A 25,714-nucleotide genomic window follows, 5' to 3' on the forward strand; every position below is an offset into this window, starting at 1 on the left:
TGCAGTACTTGATATAGCTGGTGTTTTCACATGTTATGTTATCAAATGCTATTTACTTATTTTGCTGATGTTATCATTCTTGGTTTTGGTTATTTACAATTCCAAAGTGGATTTTGAATAACTTTTGTGTAATCCTAAATTTGTGTGTTTGCCTTGCGTGTGTACACAGGCCACATGCTTTATGACAATCGTTCTAAAACACGTATTTTGTGAAATAGCCTACCCTGTGCTAATATTCAGCAAAGTGAAGCGCAAAGCTTATCTACTTGGTTAGTGATGTTCTAAGTGTGATGCCAATGTCTGATTCATTTAACTTGAGTTTCATTTGTATGATGCTCTATTTAATTATTTTGAAATGGTAAATTAAATGGTCTGCATTTATATAGCACTTTTCAAGTCAATGAAGACCTCCCAAAGCGCTTTACAATGTGCTTCACACACACACTCACACACCAAAAGGGCCATGCAAGGCGCTGTACTGCTTATTGGGGGGATTAGGGATTCAGTGTCTTGCCCAAGGACACGTCGACATATAACACAGAGGAGCCCGGAATCGAACCTGCGACCTTTTGATCCCAAGACGAGCGCTCTACCTCCTGAGCTAATGCCGCCCCAAAGAAAAATAAGAAAAAAAACACAACATAATTATAAGGCTTTGTACTCATAAAAACTATCACCATTCCAAACTCTGCTTAGGGGCAATAGAAAATATAGAGGAGAAATACCGAACAAGCCTTCTGTATATAACAGTGGTTTCCGACGTATGGCCCCGGGCTGGATATCGCTCGCTTCCACATTTGAGTCCACATTTGGTCTGGCCCCTTGAACAATACATCTTTTTTTAACCTAAAAATGAACTCAAAGTTTGGGTGTGCATCTTTGGTTGAAACAATGTTCAATCCTGGGTCTTGGCGGTGAAAGCATACCCTTACCATGGACTACCAGTGATATAGATGACATATGAAAAGGCATTGGCTTTTATGTCATTATTACACTAACTTTAGTCAAGGTACCAGAGATGAATTTTGATTTAGTAATAAAATTGTCACTTAAAATGCTTGAGTAACATTGCTTAGAATAGAATACAATATCATTTATTGTCATAGTAACACGTAGAATGCCCATCAAATATTGGTATCATGACTAAAAATAGTATGATAGTAAGAAAATGTACTGCCTTTTCACAAGTCATTTATACCACTGGTGGTCTAGTGGTCTGACAACTACGCTGAAATTATACATTTTAAGACTGTGAATGGCACAACAGAAAGTTTATATTTCTTAACTTTCTTTCTGTGAAGAACCCACAGAGTGTAATTTTGGCATTATTTATTTTCTGATTTTTTTTTTTTGTGAAAAATTCAGAGAGCATTATTTGATGTTGGCGCACTGGAAAACAATACATTTGTCACACTTTTTTCTGTTACAAACTGACCCGGTGCCTAATCAGAGAAAGGAAAAGTTATTTGGCCCTCTAAGGAAAATGTTTTGGGAACCTTCCACTGTGGCCTTTCTTATCATTAAATGTTTAAGTTTGCACAGAAAAATAACTATAACATGACAACTAATGTAAAAACCTAGCAGGCGATTTTGCAATTTTTTTTATTATTATCTAATATTATTAAAAAGAAAGAAAAAGATTAAAAGTACTAAAAAAACACATTTGGCTGATATTTTTTGTATCATATCATTATGTTTGCTAGGTTTTGTTATGGTTCTGAAAAACAAGAATTCTAAAATGACAGCAAAATTATAGACCAAAATGAATAATAACCTGTACTAGCTTCTGAGCCACGGTAACCACAAAAGATAAAAAATAAAAACAACTATACGATCAATTTCAGCAGTATGGTAATTTATGGTAATAAAAAAGGCCACCACTTTAAATTTGTGCCGGGAATGAATTTCAAAACATTTTCTATGGACGGTGTGCCTTGAATTTTTCTTTAATGAAAAAAAGTGTGCCTTAGCTCAAGAAAAGGTTGAAAAACATTGGCCTGGTGCACACTTACACCGGTGGATAGTTTTATGTAACAGCATCTCTCTAATTATTATCAATAGAACATAAACAAGATTAAACAATAAGAAGCATGTTACTTACTTAAGGTATGCACGAAGAAGAAGAAAAATAGTAAGAGGGTTGGTTGTGTCAACTTTCAAGTCCAAAGCTCAGAAGATCCATCCTGGACTGTTAGGAATTTAGGACGCTCTCTGCCTGAATCGTGTAAACATGCTGCATTCATGCACGCGGACGTTGCTGATAGCACTTTAAGTGCTGATTGCACTTTAAGAACGTTTCAGGACGAATACGTGACTTGTTCTATTGATTGTCTCAGATGTGCTTTTGTCGCCACTCCCACTTTTCCGGCTTGATTTTCTTTTCCCTTCTTCATCCCTCGAGAGCGTCTCACGTCCCCCTCCTCTTCTGTCAAAACTTGTTCTCAAGCGCCTACCTGTTCTGTCGTCTTTTCTGCTGCGACTCGTCTTCTTTGACTATTTCCACCACTCTTGTCTCCGCCTTGAACAGATTTTCCAAGCCAAATTTCCTTTTCCTGTCTCCTTTGTCTTCTTTCCTCGGCTCCAACTTCCTCCTTCTCTTTCGTTTCCTTTGGATCGATTCCCTCTCTATTTGCTCACCCAACACAAACGCAGCAGATATACTTTCTGATTTATGTGTTTTTTCCCTTCAATATGTATCACTGACAACGGTTTCAGATCATCAAACGCAAAAAAATAAAATAAAAAAAATGTAATTTTGAAAGGTTAATTCCATTTATAATGAAATTAAAAAAAAAAGAAGAAATCCATCTGGCGCTACGTGAAAAAGTAGATTAAAGAGAGAAAGACAAAAGAAGAGGAAGAGAACAATAATAGTGAGAAAGAGAGAAAACAGAAATAGTGAGAAAGAGAGAGAAAACAAGAAAGAGAAAAAGTGAGACAGTGATATGGATAAAGAAAGAGAAAGAAGAGAGTGTGAGAGAAAAAGAGAAAACAAAGAGAGAAAAAGAAAGAGAGGAAGAGAGAGGGGGGAAAGAAAGAGGAAGAGAGAAAAGGATAGACAAAGTGGGAGAAGAAAAGAGAAAGGGATAGACCAAGAGAGAGATAGAAAAAGAAAGAAGAAACGAGAAAGAGAACAGAGATCTAGAAAAAGAGAGAGCGACAGAGTCAGAAAAAGGGAGCGAAAGTAATCTAGCTCCAATTGCTTTGTAAGTGGCGCCTGGCTTTGTCAAAATCAAGTGGACATATTTCAAACTGCAGCTCATTTTTGTCATGTGTTTTTCTGGGTGTTGTTTTGCAGGCTGGATTTAAACCTTTGGCGGGCCTGATCCGGCTCACCGGCCACATGTTTGATACCGATGTGTTAGACAAAGTAAAGTAATGGAAGAGTGACGAAGATGTGGTGATAGGGGGGACTAATGCAACAAAGTGATGGATGCCAACTGCCTTTAAACCCAAAGAAGAATCTAAATGGGCTACAAAATCTCAAGAACACAATTGACATGCCATGATCTATTATACTTCTATTATACTTCTATTATCAAAAAAAGATTGAAATCTATCAGTTTGAAAAAGATCACAAAGCCTTTTCCAATGCTGTATGGCTAAGGCGAACCACTTTCAGAGCCATTAGCCACAAATGGAGAATACTGGGTACAGCGGCAAACCTTTACAGAAGTGGTTGACCAACTAAGAGCAGACTGCAACAAACGGCTCATCCAGGAGGTTATAAAAGAACCTCGAAAAACATCAGAGGAACTGCAGGCATCACTGGCCTCAGTTAAGTTCATGACTTCACTATAAGAAAGACACTGGCCAATAATGGTATCCTTGAGAGAGTTCCCAAGTAAAAACCACCTCTGTCACAAAATAACACAGAGAGCCGTCTCACATTTGCCAAAGAGCATCTTTATTATCCTCAAGAATTTTGGAGAAGCATTCTATGGATTGATGACTCAAAATTGAACGTTTTGGAAGTTGTGTAGCCCCATTACATCTGGCGTAAAAATGGCACTTGATTTGACAAAAAGAACATGATGCCAACAGTAATGCATGGTGGGGACAGTGTGATTGTCTGGGGCTACTTTGCTGCCACAGGACCAGGACAACTTGCTGTAATTAATGGAATTATGGATTCTGGTTTTACCAGGAGATCGTGAAGGAGAACCTCTGGCCATAAGTTTATGCCCTCAAATTAAGGTGCTTTTGGACCATGTAGCAGGACAATGATCTGAAACCCACCAGCACGTTCTCCTCTGATTGGCTCAAAAGAAACAAAATGAAGGTTCTGGAGTGAGTAGTCAAGTCAAGTTTATTTGTATAGCCCTTAATCACAAAGAGTCTCAAAGGGCTGCACAAATCAAAGACTATTACAAACTATTATTACAGACTATTAACCTACATGAGGGCAAATGAAACACATATCAACATAAAGTATAGGTTATTCATATGCTATAGAGTAGAAGTGTGTTTTAAGCTTAGATTCAAACATTTGCACTGAGGTTGCAGATCGAATCTCAGGGGGAAGCGCATTCCACAGCACCCGGGCCCGGACGGAAAACACTTGCGAACCTGCGGATCTCTTCTTGGCTCTTGGGATCACTAGTAGACCAGCGTTTTCAGAGCAAAGGCTCCGGACCAGAACATAGGGGGAAATCAAATCTGAAAGATATGAGGGAGCAATTCCATGTATGATTTTGTATAATACCAACAGAACCTTAAAATCACATCTTAAGCGAACAGGGAGGCAATGCAGGTTAGCTAAAATCGGGGTAATGTGATCAAACTTTCTTGTCTTAGTTAAAAGCCTCGCTGCAGCATTTTGTACCAGTTGAAGGCTCTTGATTTTGGACTTCGGGAGACTGGAGACTAGTGCATTAAAGTAATCGAGATGGGAAGTAAGAAACGCGTGAATTATAATCTCCGCATCTGACTGAGACAGCATAGGACGAATTTTAGCAATGTTGCGAAGATGGAAGAAAGCTGTTATAGTAATATTCTTCACGTGTGTTTGAAAGGACAGATCGGGGTCAAATATAACACCTACATTTTTAACTCTGGGTGATCGTACAATTGTGAATGTTCAGAGCAGTTTTTGAGAACAAGTCACGGCATTTAGATGGACCAATAACTAACATTTCGGTCTTTTCAGAGTTAAGGCGCAAGAAGTTGAGTGACATCCACTCTTATCTCAATGAGGCAGGCCTCCAAATTTCCACAATTTAGTGTGGCAGATTCCTCCATCGGAAGATATAGTGGAGTGTCATCTGCGTAGCAATGGAAACTGATATTATACTTGAGAATAATATCACCAAATGGAAGCATGTAAATGCTGAAAAGAAGCGGGCCGAGTACTGAACCCTGCAGAACACCACAGGTAACACTAAAGGGCTCAGATGTCATTTCACCATATTTAACACAGTGCGTCCTATTTGAGAGGTAGGATCTGAATCATAAGAGGACGGTTCCTGAGAGACCAATCCATTTTTTCCAAAAGTTCTAGTAAGATATTATGGTCCACAGTGTCAAAAGCAGCAATAAGGTCCAGCAGCAGCAAGAGTGATGAAGCACCGGAATCCATTGCCAGTAGAAGATCATTGGTTACCCTAATCAGGGCTGTCTCAGTAGAGTGGTTAGCCCTGAATCCTGATTGCATTGATTCAAAAAGATTGTTATCGGATATAAAATAATTCAGCTGCTGTGCCACAACTTTTTCAAGTATTTTAGAAAGAAACGGTAGGTTTCACACAGGTCTATAATGACATAAGCTTCTGGATCAAGGTTGGGTCGTTTCAGTGTAGGTTTAATAACAGCGGAGTTAAAAGCCTACATAAATTGACATTAAAGAGGACCGCATAACAAGAGCCTCAAACGCCTTATAAATATTAGAGGATCTAAAACATTTGTGAGTGGTAAATATGCACAAAACACAGAATACAAGAAGGAGGCAAATACTTTTTCACTGAACTGTTTAACATCGTTAAGCCCCCATGTCATACACGTAAACATTGACTTTGACAATAACTGATGTGTGCGAAACTTTTCTATACCAGTAGTGCCCAAACTGCAGCCCCCGGGCAGGATACGGCACGCCTTCACATTTTGTTCGGCCCCCTGAACAATTCCAGGGAGCATTTTGACATTTTTTTCATATATGTGTATTTGTATTGAATAATAAAGTTGGACATTTGCAGTAAAATCCAGTGTTCACTTTACCTCTGAAAAGTGATGGGTCCCGGGGACTCGCATGCTCAAAAATCTATGGGTCCCAACAGAGATCTATGGGTCCCCAAAATTTTGTGTGCTCCATGCCCTTACAAACTTTTTTTTTTTTTTTTTTTAAACATGTTTATTTATACGGGGGCCGGCCGGGCACAGCCCGAAGGGACGACGTGGGACCCTCTTCCCATGGGCTCACCACCTGTAGGAGAGGCCAAAGGGGTCGGGTGCGTAGAGAGCTGGGTAGCAGCCAAGGGAGGGGTCCTTGGCGCGACGATCCCCGGCTACAGAAACTGGCTTTTGGGACATGGAACGTTACCTCTCTGGCAGGGAAGGAGCCCGAGTTGGTGCGTGAGGTTGAGAAATTCCGACTAGATATAGTCGGACTCACCTCTACGCACGGCTTGGGCTCTGGTACCAGTCCTCTCGAGAGGGGTTGGACTCTCTTCCACTCTGGAGTTGCCCGTGGTGAGAGGCGCAGAGCCGGTGTGGGCATATTAATTGCTCCACGGCTCGGCGCCTGTACGTTGGGGTTCACCCCGGTAGACGAGAGGGTAGCCTCCCTCCGCCTTCGGGTGGGGGGACGGGTCCTGACTGTTGTTTGTGCTTATGCACCAAATAGCAGTTCGGAGTACCCACCCTTCTTGGGGTCCTTAGAGGGTGTGCTTGAGAACGCGCCCCCTGGGGACTCCCTCGTACTGCTGGGAGACTTCAACGCTCACGTGGGCAATGACAGTGAGACCTGGAAGGGCGTGATTGGGAAGAACGGCCCCCCTGACCTGAACCCGAGTGGTGTTTCGTTATTGGACTTCTGTGCTCGTCATGGTCTGTCCATAATGAACACCATTTTCAGACATAAGGGTGTCCATATGTGCACTTGGCACCAGGACACCCTAGGCCGTAGTTCGATGATCGACTTTGTCATCGTTTCGTCGGACCTGCGGCCGCATGTTCTGGACACTCGGCTGAAGAGAGGGGCGGAGCTGTCAACTGATCACCACCTGGTGGTGAGTTGGCTTCGATGGTGGGGGAAGATGCCGGCCCGACCCGGCAGACCCAAGCGTGTTGTGAGGGTCTGTTGGGAACGGCTGGCAGAATCTCCTGTCAGAAGAAGTTTCAATTCACACCTCCGGCAGAACTTCGCCCATGTCCCGAGGGAGGCGGGGGACATTGAGTCCGAGTGGACCATGTTCCGCGCCTCCATTGTCGAGGCGGCTGATCGGAGCTGTGGCCGCAAGGTAGTCGGTGCCTGCCGCGGTGGCAACCCTCAGACCCGTTGGTGGTCACCGGCGGTGAGGGATGCCGTCAAGCTGAAGAAGGAGTCTTATCGGGCCTTCCTGGCCTGTGGGACTCTGGAAGCAGCTGGCAGGTATCGGCTGGCCAAGCGGAATGCGGCTTTGGCGGTTGCCGAGGCAAAAACTCGGGCATGGGAGGAGTTTGGCGAGGCCATGGAAGCCGACTTCCGAACGGCTTCGAGGAAATTCTGGTCCACCATCCGACGTCTGAGGGGGAGGAAGCGGTGTGCCATCGACACTGTGTATAGTGCCGATGGGGCGCTGCTGACCTCGACCCGGGACGTTGTGAATCGGTGGGCGGAGTACTTTGAAGACCTCCTCAATTCCACCGGCACGTCTTCCTCTGGGGAAGCAGAGCCTGAGGACTCTGGGTTGGGCTCTCGTATCACTGGGGTTGAAGTCACCGAGGTTGTCAAAAAACTCCTCGGTGGCAGGGCCCCGGGGGTCGATGAGATCCGCCCAGACTTCATTAAGGCTCTGGATGTTGTGGGCGTGTCATGGTTGACGCGCCTCTGCAACATCGCGTGGACATCGGGGACAGTGCCTCTGGACTGGCAGACTGGGGTGGTGGTTCCCGTCTTTAAGAAGGGGGACCGGAGAGTGTGTTCCAACTACAGGGGAATCACACTTCTCAGCCTCCCTGGTAAGGTCTATTCAGGGGTACTGGAGAGGAGGGTCCGCCAGGAAGTCGAATCTCGGATTCAGGAGGAACAGTGTGGTTTTCGTCCTGGCCGTGGAACACTGGACCAGCTCTATACACTCTTCAGGGTCTTTGAGGGTGCATGGGAGTTTGCCTGTCCGGTCTACATGTGTTTTGTGGACTTGGAGAAGGCATTCGACCGTGTTCCTCGGGAAGCCCTGTGGGGGGTGCTTCGGGAGTATGGGGTACCGCACAGTCTTATCCGGGCTGTGCGGTCCCTGTATGCCCGGTGCCAGAGTCTGGTCCGCATTGCCGGCAATAAGTCGATTTCGTTCCCGGTGAGGGTTGGGCTCCGCCAGGGCTGCTCTTTGTCACCGATTCTGTTCATAACTTATATGGACAGAATTTCTAGGCGCAGCCTTGGCGGGGATGGAGTCCGGTTTGGGGGCCTCAGCATTGCGTCACTGCTTTTTGCAGATGACGTGGTGCTGTTGGCTTCCTCAGCCCGTGATCTTCAGCTCTCGCTGGAGCGATTCGCAACCGAGTGTGAAGCGGCCGGGATGGGGATCAGCACCTCCAAGTCCGAGGCCATGGTTCTCAGTCGGAAAAGGGTGGTATGCTCCCTCCGTGTCGGGGAGGAGGTCTTGCCCCAAGTGGAGGAGTTCAAGTATCTTGGGGTCTTGTTCACGAGTGAGGGTAGGATGGAACGGGAGATCGACAGACGGGTCGGTGCAGCGTCTGCCGTCATTCGGACCCTGTACCGGTCTGTCGTGGTGAAGAGGGAGCTGAGCCGAAAGGCAAAGCTCTCGATCTACCGGTCGATCTACGTTCCTACCCTCACCTATGGTCATGAACTTTGGGTCATGACCGAAAGAACTCGATCCCGGATACAAGCGGCCGAAATGAGTTTCCTCCGCAGGGTGGCTGGGTTCTCCCTTAGAGATAGGGTGAGAAGCTCAGTCATCCGGGAGGGACTCGGAGTAGAGCCACTGCTCCTCCGCGTTGAGAGGAGCCAGTTGAGGTGGCTCGGGCATCTAATAAGGATGCCTCCTGGACGCCTCCCTCGGGAGGTGTTCCGGGCATTTCCCACCGGCAGGAGGCCCCGGGGGCGGCCCAGGACACGTTGGAGAGACTATGTCTCTCGGCTGGCTTGGGAACGCCTCGGGGTCCCGTCGGATGAGCTGGAGGAAGTGGCTGGGGATAGGGACGTCTGGGCTTCCCTTTTAACGCTGCTGCCCCCGCGACCCGACCTCGGATAAGCGGAAGACAATGGATGGATGGATGGATGTTTATTTATGTAGTTTAACATGTTATATTATACATGTGTTTCCTTATATCATATATATTGTTAATGAACATTTTGTTGTGAGACACTGAGTTGCTCGACATGAATGAGGTTTATTATAAAAAAAAGTTCAAAAATGAAGTCGCTTGTACGTTCACTGTAGAGGGAAAAAATACATGCAAATATAATTAAGTAGAATAATACATTATCTTATTCAAATTATTAATTCATTTTCTGCATTAAATTATTGTTGGTAATATACTGATTAAAAGGGATCACCACAAACCTGTCTTTTTTTATTTTCTCCTTTTATACTTCCTTTTTTTTCTCAACTTCTTTATACAACATTATCATTCGTAATATGATGCATCAAAGCAAGTGAGCCATTTGAGAGCCGGCTCTCTGTAATGAGTTGAGCCGAAAAAGCCGGTTCTTTAAAAAGAGACGGACTACACAACTCAAACTGGAGATCGAACCGCAAGACCAAAACAACACTGGCGGATCTGCCTGACGAAAAGTTTGGAGTGCCGTAAATCATTGTTAAAAAAGGCTAATGACAACTTTGTGTCAAAAAAGTTGCGTCCCGGGGACGCACTTTGATTTGACACGATGCGTCCCCAGCAAAAATAAAGCGTCTAGGACGCAGGGACTCCGGCAAACGGGAACACTGAAAATCATCCTTAATTGTGAACCATTTTCAATATTACCTGTTTATTAGTAACTATTTTGTACACAGATAAGACAAGACATTCTCTTTCCACAATTCTGCAGACTGTGCGCCTATCTGGCAATCCCCAGAAAAGAATATCCTAAACCGCCTCCATCTGTAAACCCCACGAAAAAAATAGTGAATAATAAAGTAAATGTAATTTAGTTATCATTCAATTCATTTTTAGTGTTGTTATTTACTTTTAAACTTTTGTCCTGTGAAGACTCCAGAAAGGGGAATTTCGTTGAGCTTTCTGCAAAACAATACTTTATTACATTAAAACACTCCTGCAATTGTCACACTTTTTCAGTTACAAACTGACCCCAAGCGCGAGTTTTCATCAGCGTTTCCAGAAGCCTGGGGAGAGGGCAGAAAGCTTCATAAGGGCTTTATATCAACTATCAGAACATTGTGATTTCGGCACGAGCCGTGAGGAAAACATCCGAGACCGGATAGTTATTGGAATATTGGACAAGGAAGTGTCGCGTAAGCTTCAGTTGATGGAAGGCCTGACATTGACTCAGACTGTGCAAGTAGTTCGACAGGCGGAAGAGATTACTGCGCACGTCAACATGCAAGGAGAAGCAGTAGGGACGGTGCATGAAGTTACAAGGCAGAGCTACAGATACCCAAAGTCTAAACCACAAGGTGGGGAGAAAGACAGAAAATGGGGAAATGTGAGAAAATGTCGTAAATGTGGAAAAACACAGCATAACAAAGATGAAAACTGCCCTGCTACCTGCCATATCTGTCACAAAGCCGGGCACTGGGCTAGAGTGTGCAGGAATAAAAAGCAAGTGAATGAGATTAGTGAGCGGGCAGAACAGTCAGGACAACCCGAGCAGTCAGCATACTTCCTGGGTGCTGTGTCACATGTGAAAAATGTAAAAGAACAGTGGTCAGTTAAGCTCCGGCTAAATAAAAAGCCAATAACGTTCAAAATCGACACAGGGGCAGATGTGAATGTAGTCAGCGAGGCGACGTACAACACATACACTCCAGAAAGTGTGTTGGAGCCACCAGACATTCCACTGGACGGCCCAGGTGGAGAGCTAAATTGTCTAGGGAGGTTCCAGGCCACAGTAACCTACAAAGGAAAATCATATCCACTAACAGCTTATGTAGTAGAGGGGATCACTAATAATCTCTTAAGTCGCTCAATGTCAGTGAAAATGAATCTTGTGAGGAGAATAGACGAAATCAGTTTGAACATTCAGCAACACGCAGACTATGGGAAATTGAAAACAGAGCCAGTGAGAATACAGCTTAAAGACAATGCCCAGCCGTATGCTGTACATACTGCACGCCGGGTACCACTCCCGATGCTCCAGAAGGTAAAAGAAGAGCTAAAGAGAATGGAGAGTAATGGCATCATTGAGCCCGTGACACAACCTACTGAGTGGTGTGCACCTATGGTCCCTGTCTCAAAGAAGACCACAGACAAAGCTCGCATATGCGTTGATCTCAAAAGACTGAATGAATCTGTCAAAAGGGAGCGATACATCCTACCTACTGTGGATGAGATAACAGCCAAGCTAAGTGGAGCAACTGTTCTTTCATCACTCGATGCAGCCAGCGGGTTTTGGCAAATTCCACTGCATCCAGACAGCATCAAGCTCACAACCTTTATAACTCCATTTGGTCGGTACAGCTTCAAACGCTTGCCATTTGGAATTACTAGTGCACCTGAAATCTTCCAGAGGAAGATGATGGAGACTCTACAAGGGTTGGAAGGTGTAGAGGTCTTCATGGACGATATTTTGGTCTACGGGAGCAATATGGAGCAACACAACAGACGTCTCAACAAAGTGATGCATCGTATTCAGTCAGCAGGACTTAAACTGAATAAGGAGAAGTGCTCCATTAGGCAAAGCCAACTAAAGTTCCTGGGGCATCTCATCGACAAGTCAGGGATTCGACCTGATCCTGAGAAGGTTGCAGCAATTCGGAAAATGCCACCTCCAGTAAATGTCACTGAGCTAAAGCGAATCCTGGGAATGGTGACTTTCCTTGGCAGGTACATTCCCAACCTCTCCACTGTGGGGCAGCCGCTCCATGAGTTGCTGAAGGACAAGAATAACTGGATGTGGGGACATGCTCAACAGACAGCCTTCGAAAACATAAAGGAAAAACTGACTACTGCACCGGTGCTGGCCTACTATGATGTCACCAAACCCACGGCAGTGTCAGCAGATGCTAGCAGTTTTGGACTGGGGGGTGTGCTGTTACAACTTCATGGAGAACAGTGGAAACCAGTGGCATACTGCTCCAGACGACTATCTGATGCAGAAACACGTTACGCCCAGATAGAAAAGGAGTGTCTGGCAGGTGTGTGGGCATGTGAAAAGTTTGACAGATACCTAAATGGCCTTGAACATTTCAGGTTAGTGACAGATCACAAGCCGGTGGTACCCCTTATCAACAATCAGAGCTTGGAAAATGTTCCTCTCAGATGTCAGCGTCTACTGATAAGGCTCATGAGATTCAGCGCGGTGGCCGACTATGCACCAGGTAAAACTCTTGTGGTAGCAGACACACTGTCACGCAGCCCACTGACATGTAGTGAAGGGGATGTGGATACACACAGTGATGTAGCCTGCTATGTAGCCTCAGTAGTCGGGGGAATACCAGCTTCACCAAAGAGACTTGAAAACATAAAGAACGTCACTGCAACTGACACAGAGTTACAGCTTGTCAGTAAGCTTATCAGGTCAGGGTGGCCTGAACACATAAGTAGTGTCCCTTTGGATGCGAGGGAGTTTACCAAAGTGAAGTCAGAGCTCTCCGTTGAAGGCGGCCTAGTCTTAAGAGGGTGCAGGATTGTCGTGGCACGTTCTATGAGAGCTGAAATTCTGGAGAAGCTACACCAGGGGCACCAAGGCCTGATCAAATGTAGAGAGAGAGCCAAAACATCAGTGTGGTGGCCAGGGCTGTCCAAGAAGTTAAAGGACACAGTGATGTCATGCCAAGTGTGTTTGGAAATGAGAAGGAAACAACAAAAGGAACCTCTTATCTTCACACCACTACCTGATCGACCTTAGCAAAGAATTGCATTGGACCTGTGCGAACACAACCACCTGATAATATCAGACTACTACTCTCGATTCCTGGAAATACTGCACCTGTCCTCAACCACTAGTTCACACATAATTGAGAATCTTAAAACAGTGCTAGATTTGGGGTTGTTGACCAGGCAGTTAGCGATAACGGTCCACAATTTGCGAGTGCAGAGTTTCAGAATTTTGCAAAGGAGCTGGATTTTGAACATATAACATCCAGTCCTTATCATCCTCAAGGCAATGGACATGCCGAAAGAGCAGTACAGGTTGCTAAGAAAATCCTGAATCAAAAAGATCCATTGCTAGCCCTGATGATCTACAGATCCACCCCATGTTCCACCACGGGCTACAGCCCAGCTGAACTGCTAATGGGAAGGAGGATCAGGACGACAGTTCCAACCTTGGAGAAGAATCTCCTGCCCAGATGGCCCAGCAGGAAAACGGTAAAAGTGAACGACGCCAAGCAGAAAGCAGTGCAAGCTCATTACTTCAACCGCCATCACGGAGCCAGACTCCTACCTGCTCTACAACCAGGAGCAACGGTCTACACCAGGCTGGATCAAGAAAAGTCATGGTCTAGACCAGCTGTGGTCTCAGGAGAGGCTGCTACAAGTAGATCCAACAATATCACCACCCAAGACGGTGCTGTTCTACGGCGGAATCGTCGTCATCTCCTGACATCGTCAGCTATACGCCGCACTCAAGCATCGTCTACAGAAAGTGATGAAGTGCAGTTAGTCTACCATTCAAGAAGAGACTGTCCCTGCAGTCCAGGCTACATGTTCATCCGACACACCTCCACCAAGACAGATTGTGACAAGGTCTGGAAGGGTGTGTAAACCTGTTAACAGACTTGACCTGTGAATGAGTTAAAATTCATTTTGGCCTTTGGGGAGAGGGGTTAAGAAATGGAAGAGACAACACACACAGGGCACTAATTGTTCTTGTTCGGATGATAATGCTGTGAAAAAAAAGAAAGAAAAGAAAACATTGTCCCTGAAATGTGAGTTGTGACCAAATGTTATGATTGAAATGACATATTGTTTGCACATTGGATTGTAGTTGCACTTACTGCTTTGAATCCAAAATGCCAATTTGAATTTTGAACGACGCCAAGCAGAAAGCAGTGCAAGCTCATTACTTCAACCGCCGTCACGGAGCCAGACTTCATCACAATTTGAATGCCAATTTCATTTAGCAATGTGCAATTGACCGTTGATTGTTTGATTTATTGTTAATAATTTTCCCTGTGGTAAGATAATGTCAGATCTACCGATTATTGTTTTAGACAGCCTTGTGAGATGCTGCTATTTGTTTCTTTCAAAAGAAAAAAAAAGGGGGGGAGATGTCATGTACGGTAATTGATTGTGCCTGCGCGGCAGACGCGTTATTACGGTACACACAGGGAGACCGCGTGGTATCTGGAGACATGTTTGTAAACTAGCAAAGACGCTATATCGTGTTCTGTAAATAAACAAGTTCATGTTGGGTTTAAAGAGGACTAACTGTCAAAAAGCCATTGAAGAAAGATTCTATGGAAATGTGCTCGCGGATTGAAAAGGGGGACTATGTATAGGGGGCTGCGAATCCATCAGAGGACAACAAAGTGCGATTAGAAAGGCCCACAGCAACCTTGCACCGAGACAGCAGATAAGACAAGAGAAACAAGAGGCCAGGTAGAAAATCACAGTGCGATTGGATTCTATGTTACTGAAAGCACAGATGGCGCTTAAGGAGGCAAATACATTTTTACTGAACTGTTGGATGGCGCAGAGGAAGAAAGCCCACCTGTGGAAGCAGACCTTTAACATGACCAGTAACACCCAATACCAACCGTCCCACACAGATCTGAACCAAAAGCCGAACGGAAGAAGCCAGCAAGAAGGAATAATATCAAATGGCCGTATAGAGCAACAAACCTATTAAACGTTTTGCAGTAAAGATTGCATGGAGGTGTTGAAGCCAAGCTAAACCTGTTTGGGGACATCAAATATCAGACCTGCAAAGAGAGGTTTGGGGAACTTACCCCCAAGCAGAGGACGACCACCAAGTCCGGGGGAGCTGGAGACAACCAAAGAACAACTGGAACAGCATGTGATAAGGCAGTTCAGTCCCACTAGAAACACCAGGATACGTGCCCTGCCCTGCGCCAACAATGGCCAAATTTAACTGCAGGCCTCCCAAACAGCGCAAACAGGCAAGTCGTGAAAAAGGCAAGGTCCTCGTCAGCACCAGGCCCCAATAGTTTCTTACAAACTATATAAGAACTGCCCCAAAGTGCTAGTGGTACTGTGGCATCTCTCCAGCATTGCCTGGAAGCAGCTCATCCCATCAGAGTGGCAAAGGGCTCTGGCGGTCTTTATTGCGAAGAAGGAAAACTCCACAGACGTCAGCCAATTCCAAAACTTCTCCCTGTTCAAGGTAGGAGGAAAGCTCTTCTCCTCAGTGCTAGCCCAGAGAATGACTACTTACATGCAAGAGAACAACTACATAGACACTAACTGTCAAAAAGCAAGAGTCCCACGTTTCCCAGGGTGTGTGGAGCACGCTACAATGATCTGGCACCAGATCAAGAAGGCCCAGCGGGAGGAGACCTGCACGTCATCTGGCTCCGTGCATCAAGAACTTGGTAGTATCTTACGTCGGCAATCTGCAGATGTGCTTTTCCCTTACACTGCAGTACACTGCAGAGTTTTTGGACAGACAGATGGGGAAGACCGTCATGAAACAACATACCGACGGCCTTGCAAAAATCGACCAAAGCCAACTCTCAGGTAAATAAAAAAGTTTGGTGCTACCAGATTATTCTCTTAAGGAGGGTGATGCGGCCATTAAAAATGAGTAAGATCTCCTCATCTGCCGTAAGTAAGATGGATAGGGAAGCCAATTCAATCATCAGAAAGTAGTTGGGACTACATGCAGGGAAAGACCAGCTTGAGCTAAAACATCAGTCAATGAGGAACACCAACGCCAAGGCAGAAAGTGGAGCGTCCAGGCGGAGGTTGAGGAAGCTGTGAGCAGGCTAAAGCACAAAGAGATCATGGGTAGAGTCTAGGCAGGAAGAGCAGACCTGGGGTCGGGAGAAGCGCCATGGTTTTGGTCCAAAACTAATTGCAGGGAGTGGTGGCAGATGTGTCAAAGATAGAAGAGGAGCGCTACAACATCAAGGCAGTGTCACAGACCCAACTAGGAAGCTGGACAACTTGGGAGGGAGTTGTCAAGCAGAAAATCAACTGGCCTGACCAGTGGAAAATACCACAGGCCAGAATAAGCTTTCTCATTCGTGCAACCTACGACACACTCCCCTGTCCACGAAACCTTCATCAATGGTTCAGTAATGAGGAATTCAGCGCACTCTGCAATACCGACAATGCAACCCTCTAACACATCTTGTCAGGCTGCAAGATCGCATTTTCCCAGGGTTGCTGTAGTTGGCGACACGATCAAGTCCTGAGGAAACTGGCTGAGGTGCTGGAGGAGCGCAGAAGGGTAAGTAAGACTTAACCAGCAGGAAACCACACCAGCTTTGTCAAGGAAAGGCGGGAACAAACAAGCTACAGATTGAGCGAGACACCAAGGACCTTCTCCCCTGATTAGGAGATGTCCCTGTCACTGCTCCACCACCACAAGACATTTTAGTAATTAAAGGAGCGAAACAGTGGTGATTGGTGGTTCCAAGCTGACGACCCCGCAGCTGAGCGAAGGGCACCGGAGGTGGTGCGACAGGTAGCAGTGCCAAGCATTAAAAATCAACTACTTGTACTGTAATAGACCATACAGACCATTCATTCAACTGCAATTTCATGATTCGATTTGATCGATCATTTAAGTTTGTGTTTTTTGCTATCTTTGTAACTTTCCAGTCTGCATGCGTTCCCAGAGTTAAATAAACATTGTTGAAATTAATCAAACTGTTGTTTTTTGTTTTGTTATGTTTTTTACAAACAAAGTTGATAAACATTACCAGCGAGTATATCTTAGTGAAGGAAAAATATTGAGAATAAAAAAACTCTCCAAAATAATTTTACAATAGAATCTTACATCCCATGTCATGGGAACCTGTCGTGGGTTCAAATCCAGCTCCAGACTTCCTGTGCGGAGTTTGTATGTTCTCCCCGTGCTTGCGTGGGTTTCCTCCGGGCACTCCGGTTTCCTCCCACGTTCCAAAAACATGCATTTCAGGTGAATTGGCCGGTCCAAATTGTCCCTAGGTGTGAATGAGCGAATGAGTTGTCTGTCCCTGTGTGCCCTGTGATTGGCTGGCAACCAGTTCAGGGTGTCCCCTGCCCACTGCCGGGAGATTGCTGGGATGGGCTCCAGCCCCCCCGCGACCCTAATGAGGATAAGTGGTACGGCTGATGAGATGAGATGAGATCCCTGAATCATAATAATTTAATTGTGAGCCTCCGAAAAGACACCCAGCCCTCCAGCTAAGGTAGACTATTTATGCAATTAATTTACTAGTCTGGCCCCCATAAGAATGTTTGTTTTACCATTTGGACTTTGAGCTTAATGAGTCTGAGACACATGGTATGTCGCCTTTCAATGTACAAAAAATAGATACACAAGAAAATAGATAATGTATTATTTTGTAAATTAGTCCTAGTTTGTATTAATAATGTTTTCTTCTATGGTAAAATTATCATAACATGATTCAGATTTTCATTAGGCCAGCAGAAAAGGCCTTGCAGGCCCCTATGGCCCACTGTCAACGAATGGGACCGTGATTATGCTTTATAATTTTGAGACATGCATAAACAGGCGGCACAATATCAGACTTAGTTGCCATAGCAACTATCTGAGCAAACATGGCTTCCATGGTGAGGCGCGTTTTGTAATTCAATGCATATTGTTTTGCATTAAGCATTGTGGTCATTTCTTTTTGTAATGCATATTCAAGTATATTTTTTTCAGATCATTTGGGGGGGGGTACAAAATTATCCCAGTATGACAACCTTACGAAAAGGAAATTATTTATTCTATGCTGTTCTTAAATGAGGATTTCTTAAGGGTAAAGATTACTTTTTGACTGTAAATGTCAGGGATGCTCATTAGTCGAGGGGTTGGCGAACTACAGCCAGAAGGGCCACAAGTGGCCCCAGAGGCTTTTTCAGCCGACCTGCTAAATGAAAATCGTCATATTATGATGACAATATAAATATATATAATAGTACTACTATACATAGTCTACATAATAAAAAAAAAACTAATAATATATATATATATATGCAGTGGTTAGCGCGTATGCGGCACAGTTCTGAGGTCGTGGGAACCTCCTGTGTGGGTTCGAATCCAGCTCCCGGCCCTACTGTGCGGAGTTTGGCATGTTCTCCCCTTGCTTGCGTGGGTTTCCTCCCATATTCCAAAGACATGCATTTCAGGTGAATTGGCCGGTCCAAATTGCCCCTAGGTGTGACTGAGCGAGTGAGTTGTCTGTCCCCGTGTGCCCTGCGGTTGGCCGGCGACCAGTTCAGGGTGTCCCCTGCCCACTGATTGCTGGGATGGGCTCCAGCACCCCCGTGACCCTACTGACAATAAGCGGTGCAGCTGATGAGATGAGATGATGATGATATACATATATATATATATATATATATATATACATATTTTTTTGGGGGGGAGCCAAATTTGTCCCCATTGTCCCTCCTTGTGACTTAAACAACAACAATACTCCATAAATACTACAAAAATCCTACTACAAAACAAAATGTAAAATTAAGTGCTGAAAAGGCAAATATATTATTTGCTTTCATTCTGAAAAGAAAACAAATCGTATAGAAATATGACAAAAATACTACCAAAGGAATACTATAATACAAACATACTACCAAAGAAATATTACTACAGAAATACTTAATTACTATTAAAAAAGAAATACGGCAAAATACAGGAAAGTCAACAAGAAATGCCAGAAATTTGCCACAGGAATACTAAAACAATTTACACTAAGAAAATCTGAAACACTACTAAAATTACTACTATGAAAATACTTCAAAAATACTTTGATAGAAATAGTACACAAATATCACTACAGTAAAACTACAATACAAAAATACTACTACAGCAATACTACACCGGAAATATTACAAAAATACTACTGCAGTGATACTACAAAACATCTGCTATTAAAATACTACAAAAATATTACAAAAATACTAAAAATACTACTGCAGAAATATTACAACAGAAATACTACAGCAATATAACAAAAATACAAAATAAATACTGCAAAATATCGGAAACACAACAAAAATACCAAATATTTGCCACAGAATTATAAAAAATTACACTAAGGAAATACTTTAAAACAGTACATAAATAATTCAGAAATGCTACAAAATTACCACAATGGAAATAGTTTGAAAAAGTACAAAAATACCAATACAGTAATACTTAATTAAGAAATACTAATAAAAGTATTAAGACAGAAATATTACAGTAATGTTACAACAATTCTAAAGATGCTACTGCAGAAATTTACAACAGAAATACTAAAGCAATATAACAAAAATACAAATAAAATACTGCAAAATAATAGACACACAAGAAAATACCAGAGATTTGCCACATAAATAATAAACAACTTCTACTAAAAAAATACTTCAAATATAGTACAAAAAAAAATTCAGAAATACTACAAAACTACTACTTTGAAAAAACTTCAATAACTTTTTCAGAAATAGTACAAACCACTACAGTAATACTATATTAAAATAATACTACTAAAGAAATACCAGAAATACTACTACAGTAATACTATAACAAACTTTTTATCATATAAATAATACAACAACTACAAAAAAAAAAACGACAACTACAGTAATACAACCAAAATCTTAAATCTATCCATCCATCCATTGTCTTCCGCTTATCCGGCAGCAGCCTTAAAAGGGAAGCCCAGACATCCCTATCACCAGCCACCTCCTCCAGCTCATCCGACGGGATCCCGAGGCGTTTCCAGGCAACCCGAGAGACGTAGTCTCTCTAGCGTGTCCTGGGTCACCCCTGGGGCCTCCTGCCGGTGGGACATGCCCGGAACACCTCCCGAGGTAGGCGTCAAGAAGGCATCCTTATCAGATGCACGAGCCACCTGTCTCCTCTCAATGAGGAGGAGCAGTGGCTCTACACAGAGTCCCTCCCGGATGACTGAGCTTCTCACCATATCTCAAAGGGAAAACCCAGACACCCTGCGGAGGAAACTCATTTCGGCCACTTGTATCCAGGATCGTGTTCTTACGGTCGAAACCCAAAGTTCATGACCATAGGTGAGGACAGGAACGTAGAACGACCGGTGGATTAAGAGCTTTGCCTTTCGGCTCAGCTCCCACTTCACCACGACAGACCGGTACAGGGTCCAAATGACGGCAGACGCTGCACCGACTTGTCTGTCAATCTCCCGTTCCATCCTACCCTCACTCCTGAACACGACCCCAAGATACTTGAACTCCTCCACTTGGGGCAAGATCTCATCCCTAACCCGGAGGGAGCATGCCACCCTTTTCCGGCTGAGTACCAAGTTCTCGGACTTAGAGGTGCTGGTCCTCATCCCGGCCGCTTCACACTCAGTTGCGAATCGCTCAAGCGAGAGCTGAAGATCACGGCCTGAGGAAGACAACAGCACCACGTCATCTGCAAAAAGCAGTGACGCAATGCTGAGGCCCCCAAACCGGACTCCATCCCCACCAAGGCTGCGCCTAGAAATTCTGTCCATAAAAGTTATGAACAGATTTGGTGACAAAGGGCAGCCCTGGCGGAGTCCAACCCTCAGCGGGAACGAATCCGACTTACTGCCGGCAATGCGGACCAGACTCTGGCACCGGGTATACAGGGACGGTACAGCCCGGATAAGACTGTGCAGTACCCCATACTCCCGAGGCAACCCCCATAGGGCCTCCCGAGGAACACAGTTGGATGCCTTCTCCAAGTCCACAAAACACATGTAGATCGGACAGGCAAACTCCCATGCACCATCAAGGACCCTGCAGAGGGTATAGAGCTGGTCGCGTGTTGCACGGCCGGGACGAAAACTACACTGTTCCTCCTGAATCAGAGATTGGACCTCCTGGCGGACCCTCCTCTCCAGTACCCCTGAATAGACCTTACCAGGGAGGCTGAGAAGTGTGATTCCCCTGTAGTTGGAACACACTATCCGGTCCCCCTTCTTGAAGAGGGGAACCACCACCCCAGTCTGCCAGTCCAGAGGCACTGTCCCCGATGTCCACGCGATGTTGCAGAGGCGTGTTAACCATAACACGCCCACAACAACCAGAGCCTTAATGAACTCCGGGCGGATCTCATCGACCCCTGGGGCCCTGCCACCGAGGAGCTTTTTGACCACCTCACCCAAGAGATACGAGAGCCCAACTCAGAGTCCTCCAGCTCTGCTTCCCCAGAGGAAGATTTGTCGGTGGGATTGAGGAGGTCTTCGGAGTCCTCCGCCCACCGATTCGCAACGTTCCGGGTCGAGGTCAGCAGCGCCCCATCGCCACTATACGCAGAGTCGATGGCACACATTACAAAAATACCAAAAAAATCTGACTGCAGGAATACTACAAAATTACTAAAAAATAAAACAACAGCAATACTAAAAAAATGAAATATCAAATGTTGCGGTTAAAACAGGGACCTTTGATGAAACACATAAAAACAAATATACGATGTAGACGTCTGCAAGTATATTTATTCATAAATGCGTAAAATTGGATAGGTCTCCACGGTGGGCCCCTGGGCAAAACTCATTGTGGCCCCTGACTCCAAATAGTTACCCAGGCCTGTACTAGTCCTTCCACGGGACTGAAGCCAATGTTTCGTATTTGTTGGGACATGCTGTCATCTAGGGGTTGCAAGCAGGAACTCTCCATGAACCACAGATGCTATAGAGAAATAGAGAACTTATCACAAATACCTACGTTCCCGTTGAAAAAAATTGGGGTTTGCTTGAAAATGCCTATATCTTTTAAGGAAAAGCACTGTTTTTTCAATGAAGATACCATGAAACCAATCAGAAATACACCCCTATATTATACATTGGCATTTGCATTGCTGCAAATGTCTGCTTTTTAATGCAATAACTACTGCACATACGTGTATAGAGGTCAATTTACAGCAACTAGTACGCCAACGTTTTAATAGTGCATTGATTTTAAAAAACAATGGGCTAATGGAAAATAAGAAACCGTTTTACAATGATGCTAGCGTAGCAGCAAAGAGTTAAGATAGTTGGAAAAGGAACAAAACAGATCTTTAATTGAACTAGTCAAGTAAATGGAGGTTCAAATTTGTGGGTGTGATTAAACTTTCAAAATGGCTAGAGAAGTAGAAATTTAGTGTGAATCTCGACCGTCTATTCTTGTTTTAGAACGAAATCAAGGCTATTCTCTGTGAGGAATTGCCAATAACCAAAGTTCTCCTACAACAGTGTGTACCACTCCCTTCAAGAATAGAACAAAAAGGCCCTAACCAGAGTAGAAAAAGTGGAAAGCCAACAAAGCAAGAGGCAAAGTACATTAGAGTTCCTCGTTTGAGAAATAGACACATTACAGGTCCCCAACCGGCACCTTGGTTAAATAGTACCCGCAAAACACCTGCGTCAACATTTACAGTGAAAGAGGCGACTCAGAGATGCTGGTCTCTCAGGAAAAGGGGCAAAGAAAAAGCCATATCTGAGACTGGCCAACAAAAGGATGACTTTCATGTCGGAAAAGAACATTGACATTTTACAACTGGTTTGATAAATAAAATTGTGACATTGTCTGAGTGACCCCAAACCTTTGAATGGTATTGTACATTTTCAAAAGTAATATTTTTTCCCATTATGTAATGAGTATTCGATTAGTAAATGTTTGAAAAAAAAAATGTAAATGTATACATTATCTGTTATAAATAAAACATCTGAAACATGTGATGTTAGTTATATTTTGTCTATCAATACTTATTAAATAATACCAAATTGTCTGCCAGCTCCCTTTAATTGCTTCTCTCTGGTTGCACTGCATCCCGATGTGTGTTTTTATATTCAAGCATTCAAACAATCACATATCAGCCATTAGTTGTTGCGAGGCTCCGAATACTACCTGGAGGCCTTCACAAAGACTTTTGAAGGCTGTGAGACATATAACACTGGTTTTCAAGAAAGCTGTTGGTTTAGCGACTCAGATTCTAAATTGGCGTCTAAGCGCCAGCTCTAGGGCCTTAAGAAACGTCACTGGTTTCACAAATGATTGGCGAGGGGCTGTAGTCTACCAAAGTGAATGCGTGAACAGCCAATACATTTGAAGAGACCGAGCTGCACAAGGAACTATATTGTTGTGTTGATTTAATAGCGAAAGGTCGGACAACACCAAAGGGCGCAAGGCTTTCACAAGCGGCAAAAAGTTTCGCAACTTTTAGCCTAGAGGTAAGATATTAGGCCCGACCCAAAATTCAGATAGGTTACAAAATGTCAATCATTATGTTTAGGTCCGGCTGAGTGTCTCTCTCGCTGACTTTTTAAAATTTTATTTTCAAATAAAAATTTCAAATTTGTTTTTCAGTGTTATGCTTTTTCATCAGCCGGCGCCACCAAGCTGCACTTGCCCAAGGCACATGCCAGCAAATGGTGCCCCTACGACCGGTCAAGGGTCATACATACAAACACACCGACACACACGCCCACTAATAACATACCCTAAATATTATTATGATGAATGACAAGGCATCTTTTCTAAACACAACACATCTATTCACAAACAATTGGAAACAAGATTTTCATTTTTGGCATTGTCAACTGCTTTATTTATACAAATGAGTAAATGCAGTTTTACACCTGAACCAACTCACTACGTTATACAAACTCAGGACTGTCCTTTGGTGGCTGAAAATAGTATTTTGTTTGCATTTATTTTTAAAAATAAATAACTTTTTATAGACCCAGTGATTCACTTCTTTTTTGACATAATCTGAAATTTATGGCAGGCCAGATTAAATCGCCCAATGAGTTGTATCCAGCTTGCTGTATGTTTGACAAGGAGGAAACCAGAGTAGCCAGAGGAAAATCGCGCAGGCACGGGAAGAACATGCATACTCTGCACTGGGAGGCCGCAGTAACCTGAATTGAACCCTGGCCCTCGGCACCGTGGGGCTGCAGGCTTACCACTGTTTTGTTTTGCATTTCTATATTTTAACTAGCGTTTTCCCTTAAATGTAAGCCTATTCTGTTCTTTATTTTGGAAAAGAGTTTTAAAAGAACTATAAGGGAGTGCTTGTGTTGCATTTTGTGGTGCTTGAGCACCCCCTAAAACGGGATGGTTACGCCCATGGGGTTAACTAAAAACGACATCAAACTATGGTAACAAGCTCGAGTACCTGCGACACACATGTGCACGCGCACGGGCGCACCTGGCCAACTGCCCATGCATCCGTTCAGACATGCGCCTTTTAAGAGCTCCATTTTACCTCGTCCAGCTCATGGGATGCTGCTGCGGCTCTGCAGATTCAGTCATCGCCTCGGCCTTCTTCTCCGACATCCTGCTGGAGTCAACTCTTTTTTTGGTGGATCATGTCGACCTCACCACTGATGCACTCCTCCTCCTCCCTTTTTCTTCCTACCCTCCTCCCCATCGCCCATTACCTCCCACCCTCCCGCACATTTTTTTATGCATTTTTCCTAACTGTCATGGCGATTTTGTGTCCTTGGAAATAAGCAACAACAGCAAGCTGCGGCGGTTCGCGCTCAGCGGGCCGAAAGAGGTGGACTTATAGCCGGGCTGAAAGAAGCGGCAGCTTGGCCACGGCCGCCGGGGCAGGTGAGCGGCATACCGGCCGAGTTAGACGCTTCGTTCGCCGCCGTGGACGTCGTCGGCGCCCTGAACAGACTTGTTCTTTTTTTCTCGGCGCCCCACATGTGTTAGGATGAGGCAGTTGTCGCATATGTATTTAACAAGGAGCTGTGGGGACATGACGGAACTAGCAGACCTACCGAGTTCGGGGCTAACTCAGCAGGGGCTATATGCAATCAGGCTAGGGTCTCATCCTTTGCCACTCTTCCTGGTTCCAATTCTTTTCTAAATGCTAACCGCCTCCATACGAGGCTTATTCGGGCGCGTCACAGACTGGATACTTACACAATGAAGCTGACAAGCCGAAATTTAGCCACGGCGTCGGCTAGCATCCCTTCCCAGACCCCGGAGCGATGTGGAAGTTAGCTTGTTAGCTTGCTCGCTCCATAGATCCCTTGCCTCAGTTGAAAACACGTTCACATCTACTCGCTGATAAATAATCCATTGTGCAGGTAACTGCTCGCCCTGCATCCGGTTGCTTTCACCTGGCCAGGTTGGATGACCAGATGCGCTCTGATAAAAGGCTACATTAGCAGGGGTCCGAAACATTTAAAAGCAAAATATTTTCATTGTTATTAAAAATGAAAGCCACACCATACAATTTAAGACAAAATTAAACAATTACATTCAGTTGCCAAACCTGATGTAAAGACAAAAGCTAATTTTTTCAGGGCATTTTATTTCATAGTGTGGC

General features: G+C 44.4%; 2 protein-coding genes across 7 annotated transcripts in view; one reads left to right on the forward strand and one right to left on the reverse strand.

The window, feature by feature from the left end:
* The window catches only part of ripor3 (RIPOR family member 3), a 75,633-nt gene extending 50,167 nt beyond the window's left edge, over positions 1 to 25,466 (reverse strand). Inside the window, exon 1 of one of the 3 annotated variants that reach the window (XM_088337469.1) lies at positions 25,306 to 25,466. In XM_088337469.1, the coding sequence (XP_088193595.1) occupies positions 25,306 to 25,352 (47 nt within the window). In that variant the 5' untranslated portion in view covers positions 25,353 to 25,466. Of the gene's footprint in view, positions 1 to 2,101; positions 2,584 to 24,637; positions 24,765 to 25,305 lie in introns of those variants that run through there. The other 2 variants (XM_088337468.1, XM_088337470.1) reach the window with 2 other exon arrangements.
* The window catches only part of chd6 (chromodomain helicase DNA binding protein 6), a 137,533-nt gene continuing 136,380 nt past the window's right edge, over positions 24,562 to 25,714 (forward strand). For all 4 annotated transcript variants that reach the window (XM_088337463.1, XM_088337464.1, XM_088337467.1 and 1 more), the window contains exon 1: positions 24,562 to 24,987. The gene's annotated coding sequence lies outside the window, so the exon portion shown is untranslated. The remainder of the gene's footprint in view (positions 24,988 to 25,714) is intronic.

Source organism: Urocampus carinirostris, chromosome 6, assembly GCF_059441175.1.
Source record: "Urocampus carinirostris isolate Australia breed hairy pipefish chromosome 6, RoL_Ucar_1.0, whole genome shotgun sequence".
In the NCBI taxonomy this organism is placed as follows: Eukaryota; Metazoa; Chordata; class Actinopteri; order Syngnathiformes; family Syngnathidae; genus Urocampus; species Urocampus carinirostris.